The 25,599-nt window shown below is 40.6% G+C and overlaps 2 protein-coding genes across 2 annotated transcripts; both read left to right on the top strand.

The window, feature by feature from the left end:
* The first annotated feature begins 5,142 nt into the window (after positions 1-5,142).
* LOC129767055 (uncharacterized) lies at positions 5,143-14,528 on the top strand. Its single transcript, XM_055767670.1, has 3 exons — positions 5,143-5,335; positions 5,396-7,221; positions 12,438-14,528. Exons 1-3 carry the CDS (start codon positions 5,285-5,287, stop codon positions 14,419-14,421), a joined length of 3,861 nt encoding a protein of 1,286 aa, XP_055623645.1. The 5' UTR covers positions 5,143-5,284; the 3' UTR covers positions 14,422-14,528.
* Positions 14,529-20,344: 5,816 nt separating this feature from the next.
* LOC129766932 (uncharacterized) lies at positions 20,345-21,917 on the top strand. Its single transcript, XM_055767532.1, has 2 exons — positions 20,345-21,829; positions 21,900-21,917. Exons 1-2 carry the CDS (start codon positions 20,345-20,347, stop codon positions 21,915-21,917), a joined length of 1,503 nt encoding a protein of 500 aa, XP_055623507.1.
* The last annotated feature ends 3,682 nt before the right edge of the window (positions 21,918-25,599 follow it).

Raw genomic sequence — 25,599 nt, 5'->3', positions numbered from 1 at the left:
TTTCGATAGGAACAAAAGTTCCCCCTACTTCCATGTATTTGCAATGCCGATTTCCCCCAGACAGCTTGGTTTTGATGTCTCTGTTAAGGACCCGCCGCATGTGTCGTCAATTCCGACCAATCAGAAGTGGGTATTTCCGTTAGGATAGGGTTTGAGATTTTTCAATTATTTGATAGTTTCTTGACATATATAATTTTCTGCAATATAAAAAATTGTTATGGAGTACCGAAATCGATTGACGCAACAATTTCATCAATCCATCATGTAGTGACTGAGCAATAAGCGTTTGAAATTGGACAATTTTCACAATGTACTCGATTTTCGATTATCAATTTGTACCCCAATAAGTTCCCGAAAGACGTAATCCTACGTCAAAAATTTCGATGCATTCTAAAATAATATTCGAAGTGGTAAACAAGTGAATTGCATAATATAATTACGTAGTTCTACGTCGAAAATATGCGGTCGTGTCCTAGATACAACCCCTTACGATTTTTTCATGTTTGGAAACAAAAAAAAAGTCACACGGGGCCAAATCTGGAGAGTACGGTGGATGGGGCAGCAGCTCGTAGTTCAATTCGATCAATTTGGCCGTGGAATTTCCATTTTTTCCATTTATCTAAAATCCGCGGACACGCCCGCTTCCACACACGGTCAAAACAAAACTACGAGTCCGATTCGGCTGAAGTTTCGACAGTAGCCGTTTACATGAATGTACTACACGATAAGTAATCTCTCTCACTATACTGACACCATCGGGTAATGAGGCTAAGTACTTATCGGACCGCCCTCGTACAGTTTCGGATTTATTTTCACTGTATATAATCGAATCCTGTATATAATCGAGTCAAAAAAAATTTTTTTTTAATTTTTTTTATGCGTATATTTTTGGTTTTTTTTTCAAATATAAAAGAGGAATTTAATTGATTTAATTGATTCATCCCCTTAAAGTCATAGAATACCTTTCTCATATAAAAAATCCGAATTCATTCAGGAGGTGATAGAGGATAATATTTGATGAAAAAAACCCTTCCACGCATACGTTCAATTTTCTATATGAACCCCTTTTTGTCGGACACTGTTGCCTCAAACTGGCTCTACATTAAAAAATACGCTACAGAAGACGATTATGTTGCTTTCAAGGATATAGTTGTGAAACATGTAAATTAGTGGATTAAAATAACATTATAGAAGTGTTAGTCAAAGTTAGTCATTTTGAATGTGTTATTATTAATTGTATCCTAAAAATTCATATTGAACTTGATTGTTTCTATCAATTAAATTAAAGCTTCCTAATCACTCTACAATTTGTTCTTCGGCACCCAACTTCTATCTATCTCAATTTCGTTGCAATATAAAAACAATTCCTGGTGAAAATTCAAGCAAAATTTTCAAAAATCACAATTTTTACCCCACTGTACATAAAAAATCCACTTGAATTTCACCTTAACGTTGAAAGGTTATTTTTTTCGTGAAATAAGTCATATTTGAAAAATGAAAAAAAAAATTCAAACTGTATATAATCGTGTCCAAAATTGTATATAATCGAACCACATTAAATGTACATTAATTAAGTCTGTATATAATCGAGTCCGACCTGTATAACATTTTTTTTTTAATCTGTATTATAGTGACTTTCAACTCATTTGGCTGGTTCGTCACTTAAACCTGTATAACAAGTTTTTTATAGTGATAATAATCTTAGTGCAATTTATATACGACTAGCTGACCCGGCAAACGTCGTACCGCCCAAAATTAGTTTTTTGTTATCAATACCTTCAAACATTCACGTTTTCTTACTATAAGCAAGTTCATGGGTCCAATAGCAGAACTGTTCATTGATTGATCTTCTAATCAACCCCGTTGAATTTACCTTTTACTATAAAATTCCTAGTATTTCTAACAAAACTTATCATTATAATATCAGATTATTTTCAGACACAATTCTCGTTCAAGATTTTTCAACCACTTGCAAATAACATGATTCTTCGTTACATGGAATAAATGTTTTATACAAAAAATATGATAGAATAAAGACAGCCCTAAATCGAACAATTCCTTCCTCGAGTTCTGCTCTTATCAACACATTCATTTTTACTAGTATAGATAGAAGAAGATATAGAAGTGCGTTTCATCACATTAAAATCCATTTCCAGTTTCGAACAAAGATCAATTTCGCTAGCGCATACATCAAATGGACTAACAGCACTTGTCAGTATGTAATTGTAGAACATATGGGAATTTATTTTCCGAATTTTCCCCTTTTTCCTTCAGAGTTTTCCGAAAATTTTCAATTGTCATGTTTGGTTGGAATATTTTTTATTGAAATATGTGTAATATTTTTATGGGACCCCCTCTCCATTCCAGTCGAGGAAAGGGTGTCACACCATCATAGAAACAATCCCCCCCACAGAAAGGTGGGAAGAGTGTTGAACCACTTTAGAAATATTTCTTGCCCCCTAAAACCTCCACATGCCAAATTTGGTTCAGTTTGCTTGATTTGTTAATTATGCAGAAATGTATGTTTCATTTGTATGGCAGTATCCCTCCTTAGAGAGAAGGGAGGTGTGTCTATTCACCATGATAATTCGTGTTCCCTAAAACATACGCATGACAAATTTGGCTCCATTTGCTTGATCAGTTTTCGGATTATGCAGAAATTTGTCTTTCATTTGTATAGCAGCTCCCCCTTAGAGAGGGGGTGGAGTGTCTAACCACCCCAAAAACATTTATTGCACCCTAAAACCTCCACATGCCAAATTTGGTTTCATTTGCTTGATTAACTCTCGAGTTATGCAGAAATTTGTGTTTCATTTTTATGGCAGCCCCACCTAAGAGAGGGGGAGAAGTATCTAACCACCATAGAATCATTTATTGCACCCTTAAACCTCCACATGCCAAATATGGTTCTATTTGCTTGATTAATTCGCGAGTAATGCAGAAATTTGTGTTTCATTTGTATGGTAGCCCCGCCCCGTTACATTCCTAATTTCGTAGAGTCAAAAGAAGTAGTCATACGTCAATAATAGCTGTAAGAGGTTGTATCTAGGACACGACCGCATTTTCGACGTAGAACTACGGAATTATATTATTCAATCCGCTTGTTTTGACGTGGGACTACGTCTAACCTTTCAATATAGGGGTCTGTTTCAATAATTCTGGAGGAAAAAGTGTAAGCTTTTCCTACTGGGATTTAAAAGCATACTTCCATGAAAGATATGTTGTATTTAAATAAATGCAGTGTATGTCCGTATTCCAAACTTCAGGATACTCTTCCATATCCGCACTAGCACAAAAATTGTCCGCATGCTGCTGACACCTTCTTTGTCGAAGCACACTTTGATACAGAGGGCTTCCTCTTCGTCAAGGGTGTATAGTGTATGCGGATGAAATTGCATTGCCGTTTCGCAATATCTTCTATTCTTGCATCGAGTACTTTCCCGACAGGGAAAGAATCCATTCTCACTCGATGTTCGACAGCAACGATGTTGCTCCGATGACCACCAAACGAGAAGTGGTGTGGGTTCAAATCGTAGATGGCTCATTTATACCAAATAAGTTGGAAACGAGCAGAAACGAGTGTATTAGTTGCTCGTTATTGACGGTACGGGTACGGGAAGCATGGGGTATGGGAATCCTTCTAGTTTTCATTAATTTAAAATGTTTAGGTATTAGGAAATTGTAATGTAGCATATCAAACAAATCTTAGAGAATTTCGAATTCGATTGGTATGTAAATCATCAGAATCCGTTCACTGTGAAAATAGTTATTAACGTTAACTTTATTTCATAAAAACGTGACCTGTTTTCTGATTTGGTACCCTTCCTGAAAGACGTAGTTCTACGTCAAAAAAAATCGGTACTTACGTATTAGAGCCTCCGCAGACTGCAGACGGACTTGTCGACCGATAGTTCTGTCGGCTTCTTAATCAGTACGGAGAGGTATGCATGTACGCACATTACACCGATTCAGTTGGGTTGGTTTTTGCACCAGTAGGCCGATCCGACCAAAATGTCGGTTGAAAAAAAAGTCACAAGAAGGTTGTGTCCGAGACACGACCGTATAGTAGACGAAGGATTCTGTTAGGTTATCTGTTGGTTTTGGATATGATAACTCTTTGATAATGATTTGGTTTTAATGCCTCTGTTAGGATCACATTTCGGTAGGACAATTTCCACGATGTGCTTGATTTTCGATTTTCAATTTGTACCCCAATATGTTCCCGAAAGACGTAATCCTACGTCAAAGGTCTGTAGTGTGCGGAGGCTCTTAGCGTCACCGGAATTGAAATTCAATAGATAGCAATTTTATCATTCGCACGGGTACTCACTTATCTTTTATATTGTTCTTGCCTTATTGCTTGTATTGTTTTATTATTTTTTAGTGCTACGAAAATGCGAATTTCGGATTTGCGGTATTTAAGTATGAACGCCGGCGGAGTGCAATTTTCATTATGAGTTTTTTTTTTTTTTTTGAATGAAATTAATTCTAGGAACAATGCAATGGTGACGAAGTCACCATCTATCGTGGATAAGAAATCGGGCCTGATTCTCGAATACACTACGAATACACTTCACGGTGAAAACGGAATGAAACGTAATCGCGATGACAATGGTACGGTGTCGACATCTGGATACGAGATTAGTTTCCCACTAAACTTATCATTATAATATCAAATTATCTTCAGATGAAATTTTAGTATGAGATTATTATACCACATGAAGAAAAAAAAGTTTTCCACTCACATTGAATACCAGTTTGATACGAAGAAGTTAATTTTCATTAATGATTTTTTATTTGAAAAGTGCTCATTCTGCCTGAAAACTCATCATTATCTTCGACACTTCACTAATTCGTAAAACGTAGTTCAATGGCGTGCCGTTTATTTCGTTTCCACCGTGAAGTGTATTTGAGAATCAGGGCCACCGATTCGGCCCCAAGCCACCGAGGTGACGCAATCCGAGTCGACCGCCTATTGATGTTTTCATCCCAGCTGTGAAGAGTCGCGACTTTTCCGATTTTTATGGTGTCCACCATCGCTATACTGACTACACGAACCATCATCAAGAATCATCAAAACAAAATGAATATTACACTCACACTATCAAAATATAGAAACAGCTGTTGAGCTGTCATTTTCCAAATAAAATGTCAACGATATCGCTTACACAGAATGTAAACATTACAATTCGAGAGTGCAACAAAAGTGAAACTAATGTTAAACAGAAAAATCGTGTGAAAAATAAATATTAATACGTGAGAAATGTTTTAAAACGCGCATACAATGGATATTTTCCAAAACCAATGTACGGAGAGCCTCGGTTTCGATTCGATGGTAAGATACGAACAAAATGTGAACGCAACCATTCGTATCATATCACTGCGTACATTCCAGCTGGCCGCGAATCCAATCAACTCACCTCTGCAAAGCACAGATTCACCGACTCATCTAAACTTCAGCAACGCTTCGTATTTCACATCGATTCCATCGCAGCCATCGAACGCAGCTGTCCCAAGTACAAATGGACCCTCGCTCCCACCAATTTGCCACCTCACGAGCAATAACTATTCGTCCTCTTCTGGCCCGAACGATGTTGTCCTACCGAGCATCTTCGTCAAAGTCCCGATGCAAATCAACCAGCAGTACCAGCAGCAGAATCAACAATCTCGAAGCAGCAATCCGGCCGAGATTAAGTGCGAGGATAAATCGGAGCCCATCAAACGGGAGCTGGGCGATCTACGGGCGCTGGAAAAGGGAACCGCAATGGTCCAACTACCGAGCATAGCGGAGAGCTACCTGGCAGAGGATCGCCAAGAGCAACGGGATGATGAATTAGTGGTGCATTGTTGTGAATGCTGTCCGTTTATTACGATAGTGGAGCAAAGTTTGAGGGATCATGTGCGCACGAAGCATCAGTCGGCGGGGGAGGGCGAAACGAGCGAACCGCTGCATTGTCCAGCGTGTGCAAATAAGTTCCGGCAGAGGAGCTCACTGGAGGTGCACTTATTGGATGATCACATGATGGTGCGTTCCGAGATGCGGGTGTTAATGGAGCACAAGTTTCCCGCTCCGGAGCGAGATGAAGCTACCACAAGCTGTAACACAGTTCCGCAGGAACATGTTTTAGTCTCGGAATCACCGCAGGCGGTTATTCCAGAGCAGAACAAGAGTCGTATTTATATAAAAAATGTACAATTGCTCAAGAAACCGGATGTTATCGAGAAGGAAAATGTTCAGCAGGCGCAACAACATCACGCGGAGCAACAACAGCAACATCAACAACAACAACACCAGCAGCAGAATGGCAAAATATTCATCCGAAACGTGTCGCTGTTGCAGAACGCGAATTTCGTTCAAAACGTGGACAATGTGTTCCGTAATGCATCGGGGCTACATGAAAGCAAGTATAGCTTTGTGGTTCCTACTCCAAGTCCAAATTGTGAATCGCCTCCTATCAGTGTGAGCGAGCCGCTTAGTGGCACTTCCCAGCGGAGTAAAATATTCATACGCAACGTGGATATTCTGCGAAATCCTTTGCTCCCCGTTACACCTCCCATCACATCGACATGTGACATGAGTCGAACTAGCAGTAGTGAAAGCCTCTACACTACTCCTCCGCCGCCGGTAGTTAGTCCTGCCGCTTCCGTAATCAGCATCGGCGGCTCGTCGATGGGAAGTTCGGGATTAAACATGGTCTTACTTCCAACCCCAATTTGTAGCAGCAATTCTTCCACTCCGCCAATTAGTGCAACCTCACCGGTGGTTACTGTTACTAGCTCGGAATCCATTCACTCTCAACCAGCACCGAGAAAAAGTAAAATATTTATCAAGAATATCAGTGTTTTGAAGCAACCAACAATCCACTTGAAGTCGGTTGACGAGCTGAATCTGATGACAATCGATCAGCTGCAGTTTCAAAATCTACTGCCCACATCTAGCACCACTCAGAACATGGAAAACGGCGACATGCCGGTAGATGGTGAGCACCAATCGATGGAAGAGGATTTTGGGAATATATTAAATGATTCGGTTGCCGACTTGGAGGACTTCAATGGGGTTGATGCTCAGTATGAGGAGCTGCAAGTTTGCGATACCACCTGTGGGGGAGGCGTGTCCCAGCAGGAAGCATATCAATCGCAGTTCGACAGCGATTTTATTATTATCGAGCCGGGCAGCACTGCGGAAAATGTTGCTTACGATGGATCCGTCGAACCGTTGAGGTAAGTGTTCCACAATCAGAACTCTGTTCTGTTCCGTTCTTGTTTTTTAAAGGTCATTCGTCCCTGTTGGAGTAACTAAATTTTGTCAAACAGGCCGGTATCCTTAAGAAATCAGATCACTTTATTTTCGTAGGGTGAGGAGAATAATAACTTCAGGGTGAAGCCCAAATCCTTGGCCGAACAATCATTGTCATAGACTTTGCACTCTGTTAGTATGTGGCTACCACGCACGTGATGCAGTTATTTTGCGATTGGGAAACTATGGATAAGGCTTGTGTGTCCAATGTGGAAGCCGGAAAGGATTCGACGATGTTGTGGAACAGGATTGTAACACCAACCCAGTGGTACTTAATCTTTTTTCAGAGAGGCCACAAACACGTGTTAGTAACAGTTTCACGGGCCGTGAAAAATTAAAGAAGGTTGATGTCCAAGATACGACCGCATTGTTAACGTAGGACTTCGAATTTCGCAAAGCAATAAAACGCCAATATGGGCAGATTTTCCAATTAACTCTCAGAATTAACAGGTACAGTTGACTGATCGTTGTTTAAAGCGACACTGAAATACTTTCATCTTCAGTTTTTCACCAAATAACGCAGCTCTCATCGCTGTGAAATATTTTCTTCACATTCGGCTTGAAAAGAAAACTACCTTTTGACGCGACTTTCAACCTGGAGATGACAGAAATCATTCATGATTTATCAGTCATTCTGCTAGCGACCAGATGGCAGCGGCAGCGAGGTTATTCCTCTTTTTGAAGAGTAGAGGCGAATGAACTGAGAAAATCCTATAGTCTGAGGATTCCTCCATAATTCAATAGATCATTATCATTACATCAATAAATTCGAACACGTTTCTAAATCCACAGAAGCTCTCTTCCGGCGTTGCCTTTTTTTGGAAAAGCAATTGAATATGGGTGATTCATGATTCATTCTTGTTCGCGCGAAAGCAATACACGAGATTTGGAAAAATTCACGTAGCGCACCCAGTATGCGCGGCACGAGGCGATTACACATTTGTTCCCCCACCACCGTTATTTATTTGATAACGCATAGAATGAACAATTGCTATGTGGTTTCTGCCCGTCTGTGTTTACATCGTGCATATTCCAATAGTTAGCAATAGTTTACTTTCAAAGCAGTTATTGAGCTACGGAAACAAGTTTTTAGGTCAATAAGTAACAAACACTACCCATACACCCTTCACTTATCGAAAATGAATGTCATACCGCTTCATTCACCTAGCTAAGGGTTGTTAGCGCTCATCTGCTTGCCCCCTAAACGAAACGCTCCCGTTATTCGTAATTTTAACCTTAAACCCCCGCATAGATGCAGAAATGATGTTGGGCAAAACAAGTACTCCCCAACAGACGGCATGAAAATCAACGCAGTATCTCCATCGAATAGAATTTCCATATTTATCTTCCAATTCCTCTTTTGTATCGAACAAAACAGCTGTGTCGACATCAGCACTGAGAAAGACTGCTGGAGCGAAACTGTGATTTGAATAATGATGATCATGGTTTGAATTATAAGGATTTAAAATGTCTCAGTTCAAGCGCCTCTAGCCTTGAAAAAGGCCAATTTAGAAAACTAAACTATACTCTTGGCCTTGAGAAAGACCATTTGCGAAACCTCGATGCCGTTTGGTCCCTAGCCGGATGACTGATGAATCGTGAATGCTATGAAATCGCAAAAAAGCTTGATTATACTCAATATATGGAAAACGGGTGAAGTATAAATTGCAATTATTTTTTTTCTCCATCCACACTGTCCGTAGAATGAACATTTGCATTTGCTATTTCTATTTCATAAAAACGAACCCTGTTTGTGATGTGGTAGCATTACGCTCCAAAAACGTAGTCCTACGCAAAAAATAGAGAATCCTTTCTTAGGTTTTCGTTATTGTTACACATACAATAGAGTTTTAAATAAAGTAATGCCAGATCAGCCAGATGTGGGCAAAAGAAGACATTTCATTCTAATGCGAAAATCTCAGTAGAAGAAAGAAGCCAAGGGTGGTAGAGGCAGATTTCAACTCTTGTAGACAGCTTGTTGAATCGCTGTAGATAATCAATAGTTTTCCAGATTGGGGAAGGATAAGGGCGGGGGATTTCAAAAGACCGTACACTCAAAATTGATTTTTAACACATGTTTTGTCATCCCGATTTATTACATTAAATGAGCGTAAAAATGACAGAAAATGCCATGACTCACAAATACTGTTAAGCATTTATATAGTATATAGTGTACGGCAATATAACATAAATACGAGCGAGCGAAACAAAGACGTTTCGAATAAGCACAGAACGAGATGGATATAGTTCTCCTTCATGCTGGAAAGTGTTTTCTAAGAGTAAAATTAGAAAAAACTTCCCAACTTCAATTTGTAATGAGATGTAATAATCACGCTTCTGCGTAACATCATCATTAGCTATTTGGATAGCGTGGTCGCGTAGAACAGTATATCATTCCAGCCGGCCTTGGTTCGATCCCCGTTGACGCCGTTTGAACTTTTTTTTTGTGTGCAATCCCAAAAAAAAAGAAAGTAAAAAGAAAGAGATGTCTGCTTCCATACATACAAATATTTTGAAGCGTTGGGGACATATGACATGATTTGCCTATTTGACGCTTCAAGGCAGGGAATGACATGTTTTCTGTCGAAAATGAAATGCTTTCTGATAACGCTAGTTTGGGTGTAGGCTTCCGCACTAACAGGATGCAGATGGTTTCCGACTTTAACTTGGTTCAGTAGGAAAAGATGTATTTTATGAGAGGAATGGTTCCAGGGTTAAACTTTGATTCTGGGTAAAGTAGGTATGGAAGGAAGGTTGAAGTTGGTCAAGGAGTGTAGTAGTTGGTTAGTTCTCCTTGTCAGGGGGACATCTTCACGATCTTTAAGCGGGATCCTACTCCGAAAGGTCGAAAAATAACAGATTTTCGTGATTTTGACGTAGGACTACGTCATTCATTGCTATGCTGGGGTGTAAGTTCAAAGTTTTGAAAACGAAAGCGTTACGCCGGATAACCAGATTTTGAGCGTTAATAGCTTCTAAACAACTGAATGAAACGGTATGATAAACACTTCATTCGAAAGATAAAATGTCTACGCGTTATATGCTTGTTATTTATTGATGCAAAAATTTGTTTCAATAGCTCAAAAATTGCTTAGAAAGCAAGCTATTTAAATCATAACAATCTAACTCAATGATGATGACTGCTATTGTGGTGATCGAACTGTGTTCAAGGCACCTCGAGAAAACTTCATACCGGTCACATGCAAGTTGCTATTTCTTTTATTTCCTTGCATTGGTGCTGAACAGAAAGTGTCAACAAATACGCACACTTAACCACAACACCAGGTTAACGAATACGCATACTATATAAAGTGCCGGGGTCGATAGGGTTGCCATACCACCGTCGTATCCGAGGCTATGGCAACCCTATCCCAACCAACACAGCACAAAATCAAGGCACCTGGAGAAGCCGTCGCAGCAGATAGATGCAAGTTGCGTTTTATTTTACTCGCTTGTATTTGTAGTGATCGGAATAAGACAGTATACAAGAAGCTGAACAAACCTGCCAACGATCCACCAGTGAACGAGATGAAAGTGACCGGAACGGTTTGTGCAAATGGAGGGTACTGGTGTGTAGGGTTCGTTTAAGATTCCCTTCATAGCCAAAAAGGAGTCTACCGGAAATAAGAGGGGACGGCCGTCTCTCTCTCTCTCCATCACACACACACACACACACACACAAAATCTCGGGCATTGTTCTCACGAGAACCAAATGAATCATGTGTGAACCAGTTGCTCCTACAAAACTACGCAAAATCATCGGTTCTTTTTAGGGCCATCAACAATAGTTTTTTTCATTCATTCATTGAATACTGATTGTGGTGTAACTTCGAACAAATTATTACCAAGCCAGCGGTAGTCCTACGTCTATCTTGTGGTTATCAGCGAGAAAGGGATGTCAAAGCCGCTCTTCTTTAGGTCCGCACTGGCCGTGAACGGGGATATTTATAGTACGAAGTGCCTACCGGAAGTTGCGTCGTTCATCAAGAAATACCATAAGGGCGAAGACGCGGTGTTCTAGCCGGATCTGGCGCCGGCCCACTACTCGAAGCGATCGTTAGAGGAGAAGGAGCGGCTGAATATCGATGTGGTACCCAAGTCGGCGAACCCGCCCAACGTCCCCCTATTGTGTCCCATCGAAAATTTCAGGGCAAACCTGAAGCGTAAGATCTACTCCAACAATTTTGTCGTGGAAACTGAGAAGTAATTGATAAATAAAACGAAGAAAGAACTCAAAAACATGCCTACACGCAAGTTTTCGTCCCCCATGACGAATGTTCCGCTTAACTGCCGGAAGGCCGCTCGCAAGGGCACAGCAAGTAAGCTAATATAATTACCTTCCATGGGAAATTTATCAAACTCAATTATCTGTCTGTCAAATTCATTATCTGAACTCTGTTACAGGAAAGTATTTTATATTTGCATTCACTAAGACAGCAGCTTTTGGGGTGTCATGCTTGTCATCGTAGAATAACTTACATAGAGGCGAATGAACTGCAAAGTTTAAAGCCTCTTAAAAACAAAGAAAGAAAGAAAGAATAACTTACATGAACCGGTATTCTTCCTCTCGTGAACCCAAGGCTCTTGAATTAGCTTCAAAGGTTCACCGCGTAAAATCTTCCCTTTACCGGAATCCATGATGATGTCTCTTTGCGTGGAACCACAAATTTGACGCCTAGCTCCAGAAGGTCTTAGATTTTCAAGGTTTTTGGATTTTTAAATTTCTGGGTTGCCGAAATCCGAAAAGTTTTGTTCGTTGGGATTATTCATAAAGGTCCCACGAGCTGCGCGGTAAAGAAGGTCAACTGCATCAGTGCCCCGCTTAATGCAGTAGGGGCACACAGTACTGTAGACGCGCCCTGCTACTCCACAGGTTCCGTTAGTGGCAAGATATTTAATCAGACCCCCCCGATAATTCATCCCTCGTCACACCTTGGCTTAGAGGTTAATCCAATACTTTCTTTGCGTACCAGCCATGGATAATGGCTATTATAAACATCCTGCTGGATCCTCTGCTCTGGTTCTCAATAGTTTCAGGTTCTTTTTCGGCTGCTATCCATTATTCGCACGCAGAGTTACTTCAAACAGAGAACCTTACAAACCAAACCAAACCTTAATCTCATCTCCTCGTTTGTTTCAGGATTGCTGCACCACCCACAGACATAATCGACCACCACCAGCAACAACCGCAGGCATTACCTGAACCTTCAGTTCCACCAGATTCACAGCAATATCATCAAACTGATGAGGATATTTTGTTCGTCTGTGCCGAAGAGATAATCAATCTTGATCCACCGATGCCACAGGATAAGAATGCGACCGAACAGACAATTACTCATACCATCCCACCAGCAATATCCCAGGCACCATCGGCCCAACCACAGCAGCAACAACCACCACCACGAATATATGTATCGGGGAACCTTATGGAGCACCACTCTCCACCGGCTCCCAGTAATCATATATCTCCCCACCCAACCACATCAATCTCCACTCCGATAGCGCCTCTTAACAAAGTTGAAGAAATCAAAATTGATGAACCGTCGGGATCGAATAGTGAACAACCTCAAACGTCCACTTCCACCACGCATAGTGCGGAAAAAGATCGCACACGAAACAGAGGTCGTCCAAAGGGGGCGAAACAGACCGGAATTACCAAACTAAAGAAACTCTACACCAACTTGACTCCCCTCGAAGAGGGCTATAAATGCGATCTGGCCGACTGTGGAGCTCGCTTTAAGCAACCGGAAACTCTGATGTATCACAAAAAGTGTCACGTACCTCCAACCGAATCCATCTCACCGGACACCGTGCGATGCCCGGAATGTGGCTCGCAAGAATTCCGAAGCTGGAATACGCTGCACACTCATTTGTGGCGAGAGCATTCCGTCGACATGGAGCTCTATTCGTGTCATTTGTGCAATTTTAAAACACCCGTCCTGTGCAGACTGAACAACACCCACATGAAGATTCACTCCGACGAAAAGAACTTCATCTGCGCAATCTGCGATAAAGCATTCAAAAACAATAAACAGCTCCGAAATCACAGGCGCTCCCACCGAGACCACCCACGAGGCCAACAGACGACGTCGCAGGATAAGCAGCAATCGGATGGGTCAAGCGATCATCCGAAGCAGCACTCGTCGCTGCCGGTGAATTGCGTTAAATGTGGCCTCAAATTTTCGAACCAGAAAACACTGAAAGCTCACGTTGAGAGTCGCCACGTGAGCGATGGTGGCGCTGTCGAAGGGCGAATGAGATGCTCTATATGTGGAATGGTGTTCAAAACGAGATACCTGCTGCAATCACACGTGGCGAAGCATTCCGACGAGAAGAAGTTCAAGTGTGATCACTGTGATTATTCCACTAATGATCACAACGCTATCCGGAGGCACAAAATGAGACACAATTCCAATGGACATATGTACAGTTGTTCCTACTGCGACTATACCAGCATTCAAAGCACCACTTACAGGAAGCATTTGGAGCGGTTGCATGCAGATGTTGCATCCAATCTGCTGTACAAGTGCTCTAAATGTACGTTCGTTTCGATCAGCGGGTTGAAGTATCAGCTACATCGCGCGAAGCATGTATCAAGCGAGGACAACCCGACTGGCGAGAGCGAATGCCACCAAGCTACTGTGGAGCCCCTGGCGCCATCTGAACCACAACCCGCCGATGAGGAACAGGAGCGTCTGTGCGAAAGCGTAAATTCCGACGTGGTCATCGTGGATAAAGATCCGGCGGAACCTCCGCTGGATGCATTTTCTCTCATACCACCGTCGATCACTGACCACCACCATCAGTTCCCACTGCAGCCTATGATTCGACCGGCAGGATTCGCTAACAATCTCTCGAAGGTGGATAATTTCTACGGTTATCCGTCAAGTACATCGCTCGACAACGCTAGTCTTCACTATCAGCAACAGCCCGGGGGCCAGGTTTCGTCCCAAAACGAAAATCAATTAATGCCACAACAAAATGGCGAAGCGTCAGTTCCCGTTGCGAATTCATCCGGAACGAGTGGTTCCCATCAGCACGAGTATTACAGCAACTCAGTTTTGCACAGCATGGGCACTATGGCACCTGTAGTGGGATGCAGTGAAAGTACTCACGGCAACTAGGATCTTGGAGATGTGGTTCCGGATGGTTAGGATAGATAATATATTTGCGTCCATGTGATATTAGTTATAGCTCTTAGTTTCTATAAGCAAATAATGATTTACAAACGAGGTTGTACAAATATACACAGTTTGTTCTTTTTTTTTATCGTTACATCCGATATCCGTGTTGTTTAACCCATATTAGGCCAAGCGTTTGAAAAATCGAACAGCAATTTTGATAATTTTTCATGGCTTTGGGAAGCAACCATTTGGCATCAAATGATAACTTAGTTTATTGGCGATCTAACGCAAAACGTAAACGATTGGTGAGACATCTGGATTTTGTTTTTGAACTAAGAAAATGATGCTAATGTAACCTAAAACTAAAAACAAATCACGTATATTTTGCTTCCGGGCTTTCCAAGGTAGTTCTCATATGCAGGAATCGTGCATTTTTCTACTTGTGTTTGATTGTGCTCTCGAATTTCCTTCTTTAATTCAACCATTGTCAACATTTTTATAGTTTTCACTACTGAAAGAGATAAATAAATAACATATTATATATAAAATTGCGCAGAATTAAATTTCTTACAAACTCATCGCAATCAAATAATCTTTTATGATTATAACATTGTAATTTATGGAAAGAACTACAACCTTCCATAAGCTCACATGGAAAAATTTAAAACCATCATCACTTTCACCGCAGCGCCGCCTAGGTGTAGATTTGTACGTTAGATCGCCAATTGGCGATCTAACGAAAAAAGTCATAGGAGGGTTGTGTCCGAGACACGACCGCATAGTTGCCGTAGGATTCCGTTAGGCTATCTGTTGATTTTGGATATGTTCGAAGAATTACATTGTTAAACTCTTTGACAATGATTTCGTGGCCGGGGCCGTTTTGTTGTTGCCGGTTGTTGAGTATTGTTTCTTCATTCCACCGGTGTTTACCGAGTGATGATGACAGAAGGGTTGTAAACATTCGTTGAATGGTGCGTATCTGATAGAAGATGCCGAAGTGGAATGAGATATGATTAAAACCGCCCTCTGTGACCCTAGACGAGATGCCTCCTGTGTTATGTATGGATGAAATATAGAAAAAAAACTCACAAAAAAATAAGATAATTTTCAATACCGAACACAATTATCAATTTTTCTCATCAGTAAAAACACGTTACTTTATTATAGAGAAAGCATATTTGAAATGGAAAAGGTAATTTTCTTTTATAATTTTTATTTTCTAAGTGTTTATTCAACCTTTTATTCACCCCAATGCGAAATTTTAATTGGACTAACAACACCTAATACTATATGTGGAGCAAATGAGAAATCTCTTTTTCGAATATTTTTGCACTTTTCCAATTTTTCTTTCGTATTAAATTTTCATGGTTGAAAATGAATACAAAAAAACAGACAGCTTAAACCGAACGACCCGTTTTCGAGCGGGAACACACCTTGGTTTTTACTTATGAAATTGAAATAAATCGTTTCATATATCAAGTCATTTTTAACACAATTGCTACCATTTATAATTTTACACTTACTCTTTTGCTAAATTTTTCACAATACACGATCGTTCATTGATATGAAATTTCACGAAGCAATCAACATTAAAGTTCTAAATTGAAATTTTATTTGCTAGAATTATTCGTAGCACTCACCTTACTTACACTTTGAAAATGCCCCCAACTTGCATATACTTGTAATTCCGATTTCCCCCAGACAGCTTGGTTTCGATGTCCCTGTTAGGGAACCGCTGCATGTGTCGTCAGTTTCGACCAATCAGAAGTGGGTATTTCCGTTAAGATAGGGGTTGAGATTTTTCAATTGTTCGATAGATAGTTTTATGATATATATTATTTTATTCAACATGAAAAATTGTTATAGAGTGCCGAAATCGATTGACGTAACAATTTCATCCATCCATCATGAAATGACTTAGCAATAAGCGTTTGAAATTGGACAATTTTCACGATGTGCTCGATTTTCGATTTTCAAGTTGTGCCCCAATATGTTCCCGAAAGACGTAATCCTACGTCAAAATTACACACAGGCGGTGAAAGTGATGATGGTTTACATTTCGCAGTGTCAAACTGTTAGTAAATTTGTGAGGTTAGTAGTTCTTTCCATAAATTACAAAGTTTGGATCATTGAAAATTATCGTGAATATGATGAGATGCTAAGAAATTTTATTCTGAACATTTCCATCTGAGGGGCTTAGAATGAAAGGGGTGTAAGTGATTTGATCGATTTCTCTACATCGACTCTCTATTTTGGTCATAACTTAGCAGCAAATACATTCCCAGCTGTATTTTACAATGTGGAAGATAGGTCAGAACCCCGTCTATCGGATTTTATAGCAAACTTAAATTGGAACGTTTTTGCAATTGAGTTATTAACTAAAGAAAAAGTTAATGAAGAGAAATCGATCAGGTCACTTACACCCCTTGCATTCTAAGCCCCTCATATATAACATATTACTGTTTTTTTTTTGACGTAGGACTACGTCTTACATTAAGGGTGCCAAATCAGAAAACAGGTCACGTTTTTATGAAATAAAGTTAGCGTTAAAAACTATTTTTGCTGCGAACGGATTTCAACGATTTACACACCAATTGAATCGGAATTTTTCTAAGATTTGTTTGATATGCTATACATTACAATCCCATAGTCTGTATATAGTTTAAATTGATGAGAATTGGAAGCATTCCCATTTCTGTCCATTTGTGTGCTTTCCCGAAAAGAGCTGTCAATAACGGGCAACTTATGCAGCCGCTAGAATAAAAATCACGGGTGTTGCTTGATTCAAGTTCTACCCACTAACGTTTTCTTCTTATTTTTGTTTTCCCGCCAAATTTGCGCTGCGTTGTGTTGTGCTGTGTTTGAGTGAGAAAAAGTGCTGCAAAAGTCTGTATTAAGACTCAGTGAATTTGAAATAAAAAGAAAGAATAGAAAAAGAAAATTATAAGTGAAGTTATAAAAAATTATAGGAGGTTGTGTCCAAGATACGACCGCATTGTTGACGTAGAACTACGCTGTTATTTTATATAAGTCGCTTGTTTATACCTTTGGATATTATTCTATAATGTTGTGAAATTTTCGAAACAACTGCTTAGTAGAATAATTTTTAAAATGGTTTTTCATTGTAGAATCAGTTGACGATAATTGATTGATGATTTATTGTTGTCCTCGCAAAACAATACACTAGCTGATAGTATGTCGCAATTTATTTCATGTCAATGCATTGAAAATTTACCTCGAACGCTATTCCGGTGGCCTTTTTCGCAATTGACATAGACTCGGCTACAGTCGATTACATACATGTTACACCAGCACCATTATTCCACATCTCATAACTACATCAATATATGTTTGGCACCGAATGGAAACAACAACAATGACAACACTTGCAAGTATCAAATATCATGCTACATGTTATTTAGTATTGCCTCAAAGCAATCGCACCTCTAGGCATCGTTCGTACAACGTAAACCAAGCGCCAAATAAGCGTTCGCCATAGCATGCATACAGAAGTTCTTGGTGGCTTGAAGCTACTAGGAGTACAAATACTTCTCATCATTTTGCGCTATTCTCAAAAGAAACGCTTTTGTTAATATTACTGGTCTCAAAAAAAGTTGCATTACTTTCTCATGCTCGAGAGAAGCGCAGCTGTCACCCTTAGTGGAGGAATTTTTGCTACTGGTAAGCGAAACCTAATCACATACAAAACTCCAGAACGACATTTACTTTCATGGTGACTAAACAAGCGAAATAAACTCTTTTTGTTAATATCAACAACCTCCAAAACAGTAGCAATGCTTCATTATGATCAATATTAGCGCAAATGCAATCCTAGTTGAAGGCAGTCTTGCGACTGGCACGCGAACCTAAATAACTTTTAACATTCCAGTAAGACATTCAAAATGCTTGGTATTCCCCAAATATTTTTTTGGAGCATAACCTTAACGCCTGCTTCGCCATAACGTCAGTTTAATGCATTGATGCAATCTCAAAGGCACCAAAGAAGCCGTTTACATTTTCGACCGACGCGCCGAAATCGCCTATTTTGCTGTTGTTCGATGCGGTGTCACACTCGCGAAGACTCGGTTCAGTGCGAGCGCTTTTCACTACACCAACATCGCGTGCATCATTAGATGACGCTTGCTCGAAATTTCATTGCCCCTGGCAATGCGTTCGTTTTTTGCAGGGCTAGAGCCTGCCTCCCTCTTCCTCTTGCTCATCATACACTACGCGAAACGTCCAATTTATGACGCGGGAAGAAAAACACACGATACGAATAACGAATAACGAACATAAAAAGCAAACGACGATATCCAAGTTGGATTACCACTGGTGGGGTCCAATCTTAGATCGAAGTGCAATGAAAGCAAAGTGAACTGGATTGCTCAACAGTCCGATGCCGAATGAAAGTTTGCCTCAGCGAGATCCACTGTTTATACTCAAGGCAAATATTCCCCTTAATTCTTAAAAAAAAATAGTTATTAACGTTACCTTTATTTCATAAAAACGTGACCTGTTTTCTGATTTGGCACCCTTAATGAAAGACGTAGTTTTACGTCAAAAAACCAAAAAAAGAGAATATATTGGTGATCCAGTTTAGTGAGTGCCAGAGGACCTCTTCGAAGGCTGTTTTTTCATTTCCTGGAATTGAGGTGTTTCTACGGCGATAACCAGAGATCTCGGTTAATCACTGGTTGTTATCTTCAGGTACGCGGTAAGCGAAACCATTTTTCTCATCTTATCTCATCAATAAATACCATATTAAAAACTCAGTGGGTCGATTAGCCCAGCCGTCATTATGGCGGCTAAAAGCAGTGGTGGCGCGGTACCACCTGATATAAATAAAAGGCGCAACAATTATAATTATACAGTTCCACTTTTTATTGACCCAAACGGCGAGTTCGGGCAAGCACATTTCCTCTTGCTCCAGGCACAGGAAGGTTGTAAACTTCCAAAGAACCCGTTTATAATTGGGAAAACCATTCAAGATGCGGTGAAGGGTGATATTGAGAACGCCCACACCGAAGAAAACCGATCCCGATACGTGTTGAAGGTGAGAAATCCCGAACATGTTGAAACCCTTCTCTCTCTGAAGGAATTAATTGACGGTACAAAAATTAATGTCATTTACCATCCAACGCGCCTGTTCAGTCTCACGACTGAAGAAAAGAGAACCCGCAAGAGAAAACATGTCTGTACATGTTCATAAGGAACAAACGCCCCTTTTCTTTGATTCCCCTTCCAGCAGCGCACGTGCATTACATAGCGCAATAACGGCAACAACACAAGAAAGAAAAATGCTGTCCATCGCTATTGCAGCATTACCGCTGAATAAACCTATGCGTTTCAGCCAGTGAGACGCTCTCACATCTATATTTTTTTGACGGCTCAAGAAGTGTTTTACCTCAAACAGTTTTTTTTTACAAGTGTTTCTCTTTTAGTCTAGAATAAGTTAGTATAATTTTAGATTAAGCTAGGGCAATGTAAATAAAGTGTATTATAAAAGACAACATTCCGTGTATTGAATTTCACAGTGTTTAAGAGTTTCTATCTAGCAGCTGATTCAACGAGAGTGGTCGTCAGCGTAGATCAGCGAGTGGAAAGTTTCGCAGCACGCAGCTTTTCAGCCAGCTACTTCCCGGCGATTGTGATTGTCGCATGCGTGAGGCATCACCAGCTGTCCAATTAAACCGAGGAAAGGTCACGAGCATCTTTGCCTCCTCCCCAATCATATACAGTCCACCATCGAACCACACATAAGAAATTGGTCCTTCGAACCGGATCGAAGCAGACTCCGAGAAGAAGAGCAGTTACCAGTGTGAAATCAAACACGGAATTTAAACAGTGAAGCGTTAATAGACTAAAGTGAGTGAGTGTATTTGAACAATTTGTGAAGTGAACGAACAATCAAACAACGAGCAAAATGCCCACGAAGAGAACACCAGTGAAAAACGACAGTGCAGCTGCAGAAGTTGCTAGCAGCATCGAAGCTTTGTCTGCGCTCCGCGGGGCAGCGCAAGGAAAAATAACGAGGATCATGCATCTCCTTCAACAAGCAGAAGTGGAGCAAAAGGAAATTTCCAGTCAACAAGTCAAAGTGTGGATGAAACGAGTTGAAGCAGCGAATAACGACTTTGACGGTTATCATCAGCAAATAGTGAGTGGAAGTCCAGCGTTGGAGCAAGAAGAAATTGATAATCGTTATGTGCAGTTTGAGGAAATTTACAACGAAGTGACAGTGAAATTAGAAATGTTGCTAGAGCGACAAGCACAACCGGCTGCTTCACAACCCATTATGAATCCGCCGCCATTAGTGATTCAGCAATCGCTCCCACGTGCCATACCAACATTCGACGGCAGATATGAGCACTGGGAGAAGTTTAAAATAATGTTCCGAGATGTAGTGGATCGAAGCAATGAGCCTCCTCGCATCAAGTTGTATCATCTAGAGAAGGCTCTAGTGGGAGACGCTGCCAAATTGATTGACGCCAGGACGCTAAACGAAGGAAACTACGACAGAGCCTGGCAACTGCTAGAGGAGAGATACGAGAACAAGCGGCGAATGATCGATTTGCATATTCGCGGGTTGTTAAGCTTGCAAAAAATAGTGAAAGAAAATTACAGTGAGCTGCAAAAATTAGTTGAAACATTCAGCAACCATGTGGAGAATTTAAAGTTCCTTGGACAGGAATTTACTGGTGTTTCAGAGCAAATTGCTGTTTATTTGTTAGCACAATCCATTGATGGCGAGACGAAGAAACTTTGGGAGGCTACCATACGGCGAGGTGAACTACCAAATTTCGACCTAACTGTCCAATTCCTGAAAGAACGGGTGTCAATTTTGGAGAGATGCCAGACAACCAACGAAGTGGCATCCAAACATCAGCGTGCGTCTTCTAAACCATCCTGGGGAGGACAATCGATTCAGCGATCCAACGCAGCAATCGCGCCTGCAGTGCAACAAAGTCAATGTGATTTCTGCAGTAACAGCCACCCATCTTACAAGTGTCCGGAATTCTGCAGTTCATCATTGGATCAACGTCTGCTGAAGGTGAAGGAGAGAAACTGCTGTTTCAACTGTCTACGTCGAGGTCATCGAGTACTAGAGTGCCCATCGAAACGAACGTGCTTCAAGTGCCAACGGAAGCATCACACCTTGCTTCATAACGATGAAGCTGTACAAAACAGCAATGTCGAAAAGAGGCAACTTTCCCAAACCAGTGTCGCAGTGGAGTCAACAACAACCTTTGAAGAAAATGCTGCAGTCCAGTCCACAGTAACATCAGCCCTTTCTAATACACGGTCGAACCCAATCAGCCAAGTGGTGTTGTACACTGCTTTAGTCAAAGTTTTAGATAGAGATCAGCAAATACATCAATGCCGTGCCCTGTTGGATTGTGGCTCTCAGGTGAGTTTCATTTCGCAATCACTACAAAATAGGTTGAATCTTAACATAAAAGAAGTGAATGTTCCCATAGCTGGAATCGGCAATGTGAAGTCGCTTGTGAAGCAGAAGTGTTCTGTTCAAATTCGATCACATTGCACTAATTTTGAGTTCAATTTGGATTGTCTTATCACGCCAAAGGTTACCGGTAACATCCCGGCTATTCATTTCACAACTGAGAATTGGAACATACCATCAGGCATTAAATTAGCAGATCCCTACTTTAATAAATCAGATAATATAGACCTACTTATCGGAATGGATTGGTTCCATGATTTGATGAAACCAGGCTGTCTTAGACTAGCGGAAAACCTACCCAGTCTTCAAGACTCACAATTAGGATGGCTAGTGGGTGGTCGATATAATGATTACAATCACAACATAACAACACTGCAAGCTCTTACTGTGAGTGTAGATTCTATTGGAGAATTTTTACAAAACTTTTGGGAAATAGAAGGAGTGCCAGAAGATAATATTTTTACCGACGAAGAAGAAATTTGTGAGCAACATTTTATGAAAACTTACCGCCGAGATGGAAAAGGTCGTTTCATTGTTCAACTTCCTTTGAAAGACACAGCAACTCAATTGCCAGACTCGCGCGCTCTGGCATTGCGTAGATTCTACTCACTTGAATCTAAACTGATGCGTCAACCAGATTTGCGGTCACAGTATGACGATTTCCTTGCGGAGTATGAGTTACTTGGTCATTGCAAGGAAGTAAACGAAGAAGAAGATTCTTTTCACTTGCAAAAATGGTATCTTCCTCACCATGCTGTTCTACGTCCTTCAAGTTCGACAACTAAATGTCGAGTAGTTTTTGATGCTTCAGCAAAGGTATCTGGTAGATCTCTCAATGATGAAATGATGGTTGGTCCTACCGTTCAAAGTGATTTAATGTCGATAATATTACGGTTCAGAAAATACCAGTACGTAATGAGTGCCGACATTTCAAAAATGTATAGACAGATTTTAGTAGATCCAAAACATAGCTCTTTGCAACGAATCTTTTGGCGTTCATCACCCAACGAGAGGCTTCGTGTGCTTGAGCTTATGACAGTAACGTATGGGACAGCATCTGCGCCATATCTTGCCACAAGAGCTTTGCTCCAGTTAGCTAAAGAAGAAAAAGAGACTTATCCGTTAGCAGCACGTGTCGTCGAAGAGAATTTTTACATAGATGATGCCTTGTTTGGCTCTAACAACCTAGAAGAAGCGAGAGAAATTCAAAAACAACTAATTGAATTACTCAATTCCGGTGGAATGCACTTGCACAAATGGTCATCTAATGACAGGCGCCTCTTATTAGCAATCCCTCAAGCAGACAGAGAATCTACAGTAACTATTGGGGACTCTACGATTAACGAAGTCATAAAAACATTGGGATTATTGTGGAATCCATCCGCAGACGAATTTCTGTTCCTCTCTCAACAATCCACCAAAAGTGATCATACTACCAAACGCCAAGTTCTCTCAGCGATAGCAAAAATATTCGATCCGCTTGGTTTGATATCACCCGTCATTGTAATAGCGAAAAAACTAATGCAAAAATTATGGATATGTAAACTTGATTGGGATGATCCGATAAATGAAGAACTTTGTATTGAATGGGAGGAATTCTTGAACGATTTACCGATTCTCCAAGAAATACGTATCCCGAGATGTATTATTTCAAATGGAGCGATTGATTACGAAATCCACGGATTCTCGGATGCGTCACAACTAGCGTACGGCGCATGTGTGTATATCAGATCTATACATTCGGACGGCTCGGCGAACTTGCGATTGATTTGTGGCAAATCCAAGGTAGCTCCAATTTCCCCAGTCACTATTCCAAGAAAAGAGCTCCTTGCAGCAGTGCTTCTTACCAGATTAGTCTCGAAGATCCTTAAAGCAATAAAAATAGAATGCTCATCAACAAACCTCTGGTCAGATAGCCAAATTGTTTTAGCGTGGTTAAATAAGTCGCCTAACAACCTGCAAATATTTGTACGAAATAGAGTCGCAGAAATCAAATCACACGATACACACACATGGAGATATATAAACACACATGAAAACCCGGCAGATATAGTTTCCCGTGGACAATCTGCATCAGCATTAGCTAAAAATGAAAAATGGTGGAATGGTCCCAAGTTCATGCAAACAGCGGAGTATAATATTGAAAGTGTTGATATACTTCCGGATATTGAGATTCCCGAGCTAAAACACGAATTACAAGTTTATTGTTCAATGGTTTACGAAGAGTTTCCACTTCTGACAAAGTTTGAGTCGTATCGCAAATTGCAGAGAGTCGTTGCATATTTGTTACGATTCATCTCGAATACACGAAAATCCAAAGAGAACCGTAACTTTAGTCGCTATCCAACTATCGCTGAACTACGCCAGGCAAACTTGCACATTGTCAGTGCAATCCAGCATCATGAATTTGCCATGGAAATAGAGAGTATATTATCTGGCGAGCATAATCACCGACTAAATAATTTGAACCCGTTTATGGACAAACATCTTTTGCGCGTAGGTGGAAGGTTACGTCATTCGAATATACCATACGAAACAAGACATCAATTGATTCTCCCTAGTAGAAACTCGATTGTCAGAAGTTTGATTACTGCAATTCACAAAGAAAATATGCATGTGGGACAATCTGGAGTAATGACCATTATGAGACAACAATATTGGCTTCTCAACGCTAGATCTACAGTACGTTCTGTTCTACGAAAATGCGTCACATGTTTCAAAAGGAATCCCAAATGCCTAGACCAACAAATGGGAGACCTTCCTTCTTATCGAGTAAATGCAGCTCCTGTATTTCAAAAGGTGGGTTTAGACTTTGCAGGACCAATACTGATAAAGCAGTCTGGTCGTAAAGGAGCTCCTATAAAGGGTTATATTTGTGTTTTCGTGTGCATGGTTACAAAAGCCATGCATTTAGAAACAGTTGAAGATTTATCCACCAACGCATTTCTCGCCGCGCTACAGCGTTTCGTATCTAGGCGTGGTATTCCTGAGGAAATGTTCAGTGACAACGGTACAAATTTTAGAGGCGCCAAATCTGAATTACATGCTTTGTTCTGCATGTTCAAAGAAGAAAATACACATAGAAAAATATTCGAGTTTTGTCAAATGAAAGAAATTGTTTGGAGAACAATCCCACCCAATGCACCACATTTTGGAGGCCTTTGGGAAGCAGGAGTAAAAAGTGTGAAGACAATTTTGAAAAAGATCTACCAGAATGCTTCGCTTACAATATACGAGTTCGCTACTCTGCTCTGTCAAATAGAAGCGATATTAAATTCAAGACCTTTATATGCTCACTCTTCAGACCCGAATGATCCCGAAGCTCTAACACCGGGTCATCTATTAATTAATCGACCACTCTTAGCTATACCAGAACCTTCACTTGAAGAAATCCCAGAAAATCGACTATCCCGATGGCAGCGCATACAACAGCTAAAGGTACATTTCTGGCGTCGCTGGACTAAAGAATATGTCACCGAATTACAAGTGAGGAACAAATGGAAAGTCAAAAAGCCAAATGTTCAACCAGGTTTGATTGTTTTAATGAAGGAAGATAATCTGCCTCCACAGTGTTGGAGAATAGGACGAGTGGACAAATTATTTTATGGACCTGACAATTTAGTGCGTGTGGTAGAAGTCAAATGTAAAAACGGCACTTTCAAGCGACCCATTCACAAATTAGCACCTTTACCTATTTTGGACAATGATCGAAATGA

This window comes from Toxorhynchites rutilus, chromosome 2, assembly GCF_029784135.1.
Source record: "Toxorhynchites rutilus septentrionalis strain SRP chromosome 2, ASM2978413v1, whole genome shotgun sequence".
NCBI lineage: Eukaryota > Metazoa > Arthropoda > Insecta > Diptera > Culicidae > Toxorhynchites > Toxorhynchites rutilus.
Note: the sequence above shows the minus strand (reverse complement) of the source record. Positions and strands in the feature narration are given on the sequence as shown.

Bases quoted from the DNA above. Each gene is read 5' to 3' on its own strand.
- LOC129767055 (XM_055767670.1), top strand. From the start codon at position 5,285: ATGGATATTTTCCAAAACCAATGTACGGAGAGCCTCGGTTTCGATTCG. The intron at 5,336-5,395 runs GTAAGATACGAA...CGTACATTCCAG, and splicing joins GCCTCGGTTTCGATTCGATG to CTGGCCGCGAATCCAATCAA. The intron at 7,222-12,437 runs GTAAGTGTTCCA...CGTTTGTTTCAG, and splicing joins GGATCCGTCGAACCGTTGAG to GATTGCTGCACCACCCACAG.
- LOC129766932 (XM_055767532.1), top strand. From the start codon at position 20,345: ATGCCCACGAAGAGAACACCAGTGAAAAACGACAGTGCAGCTGCAGAA.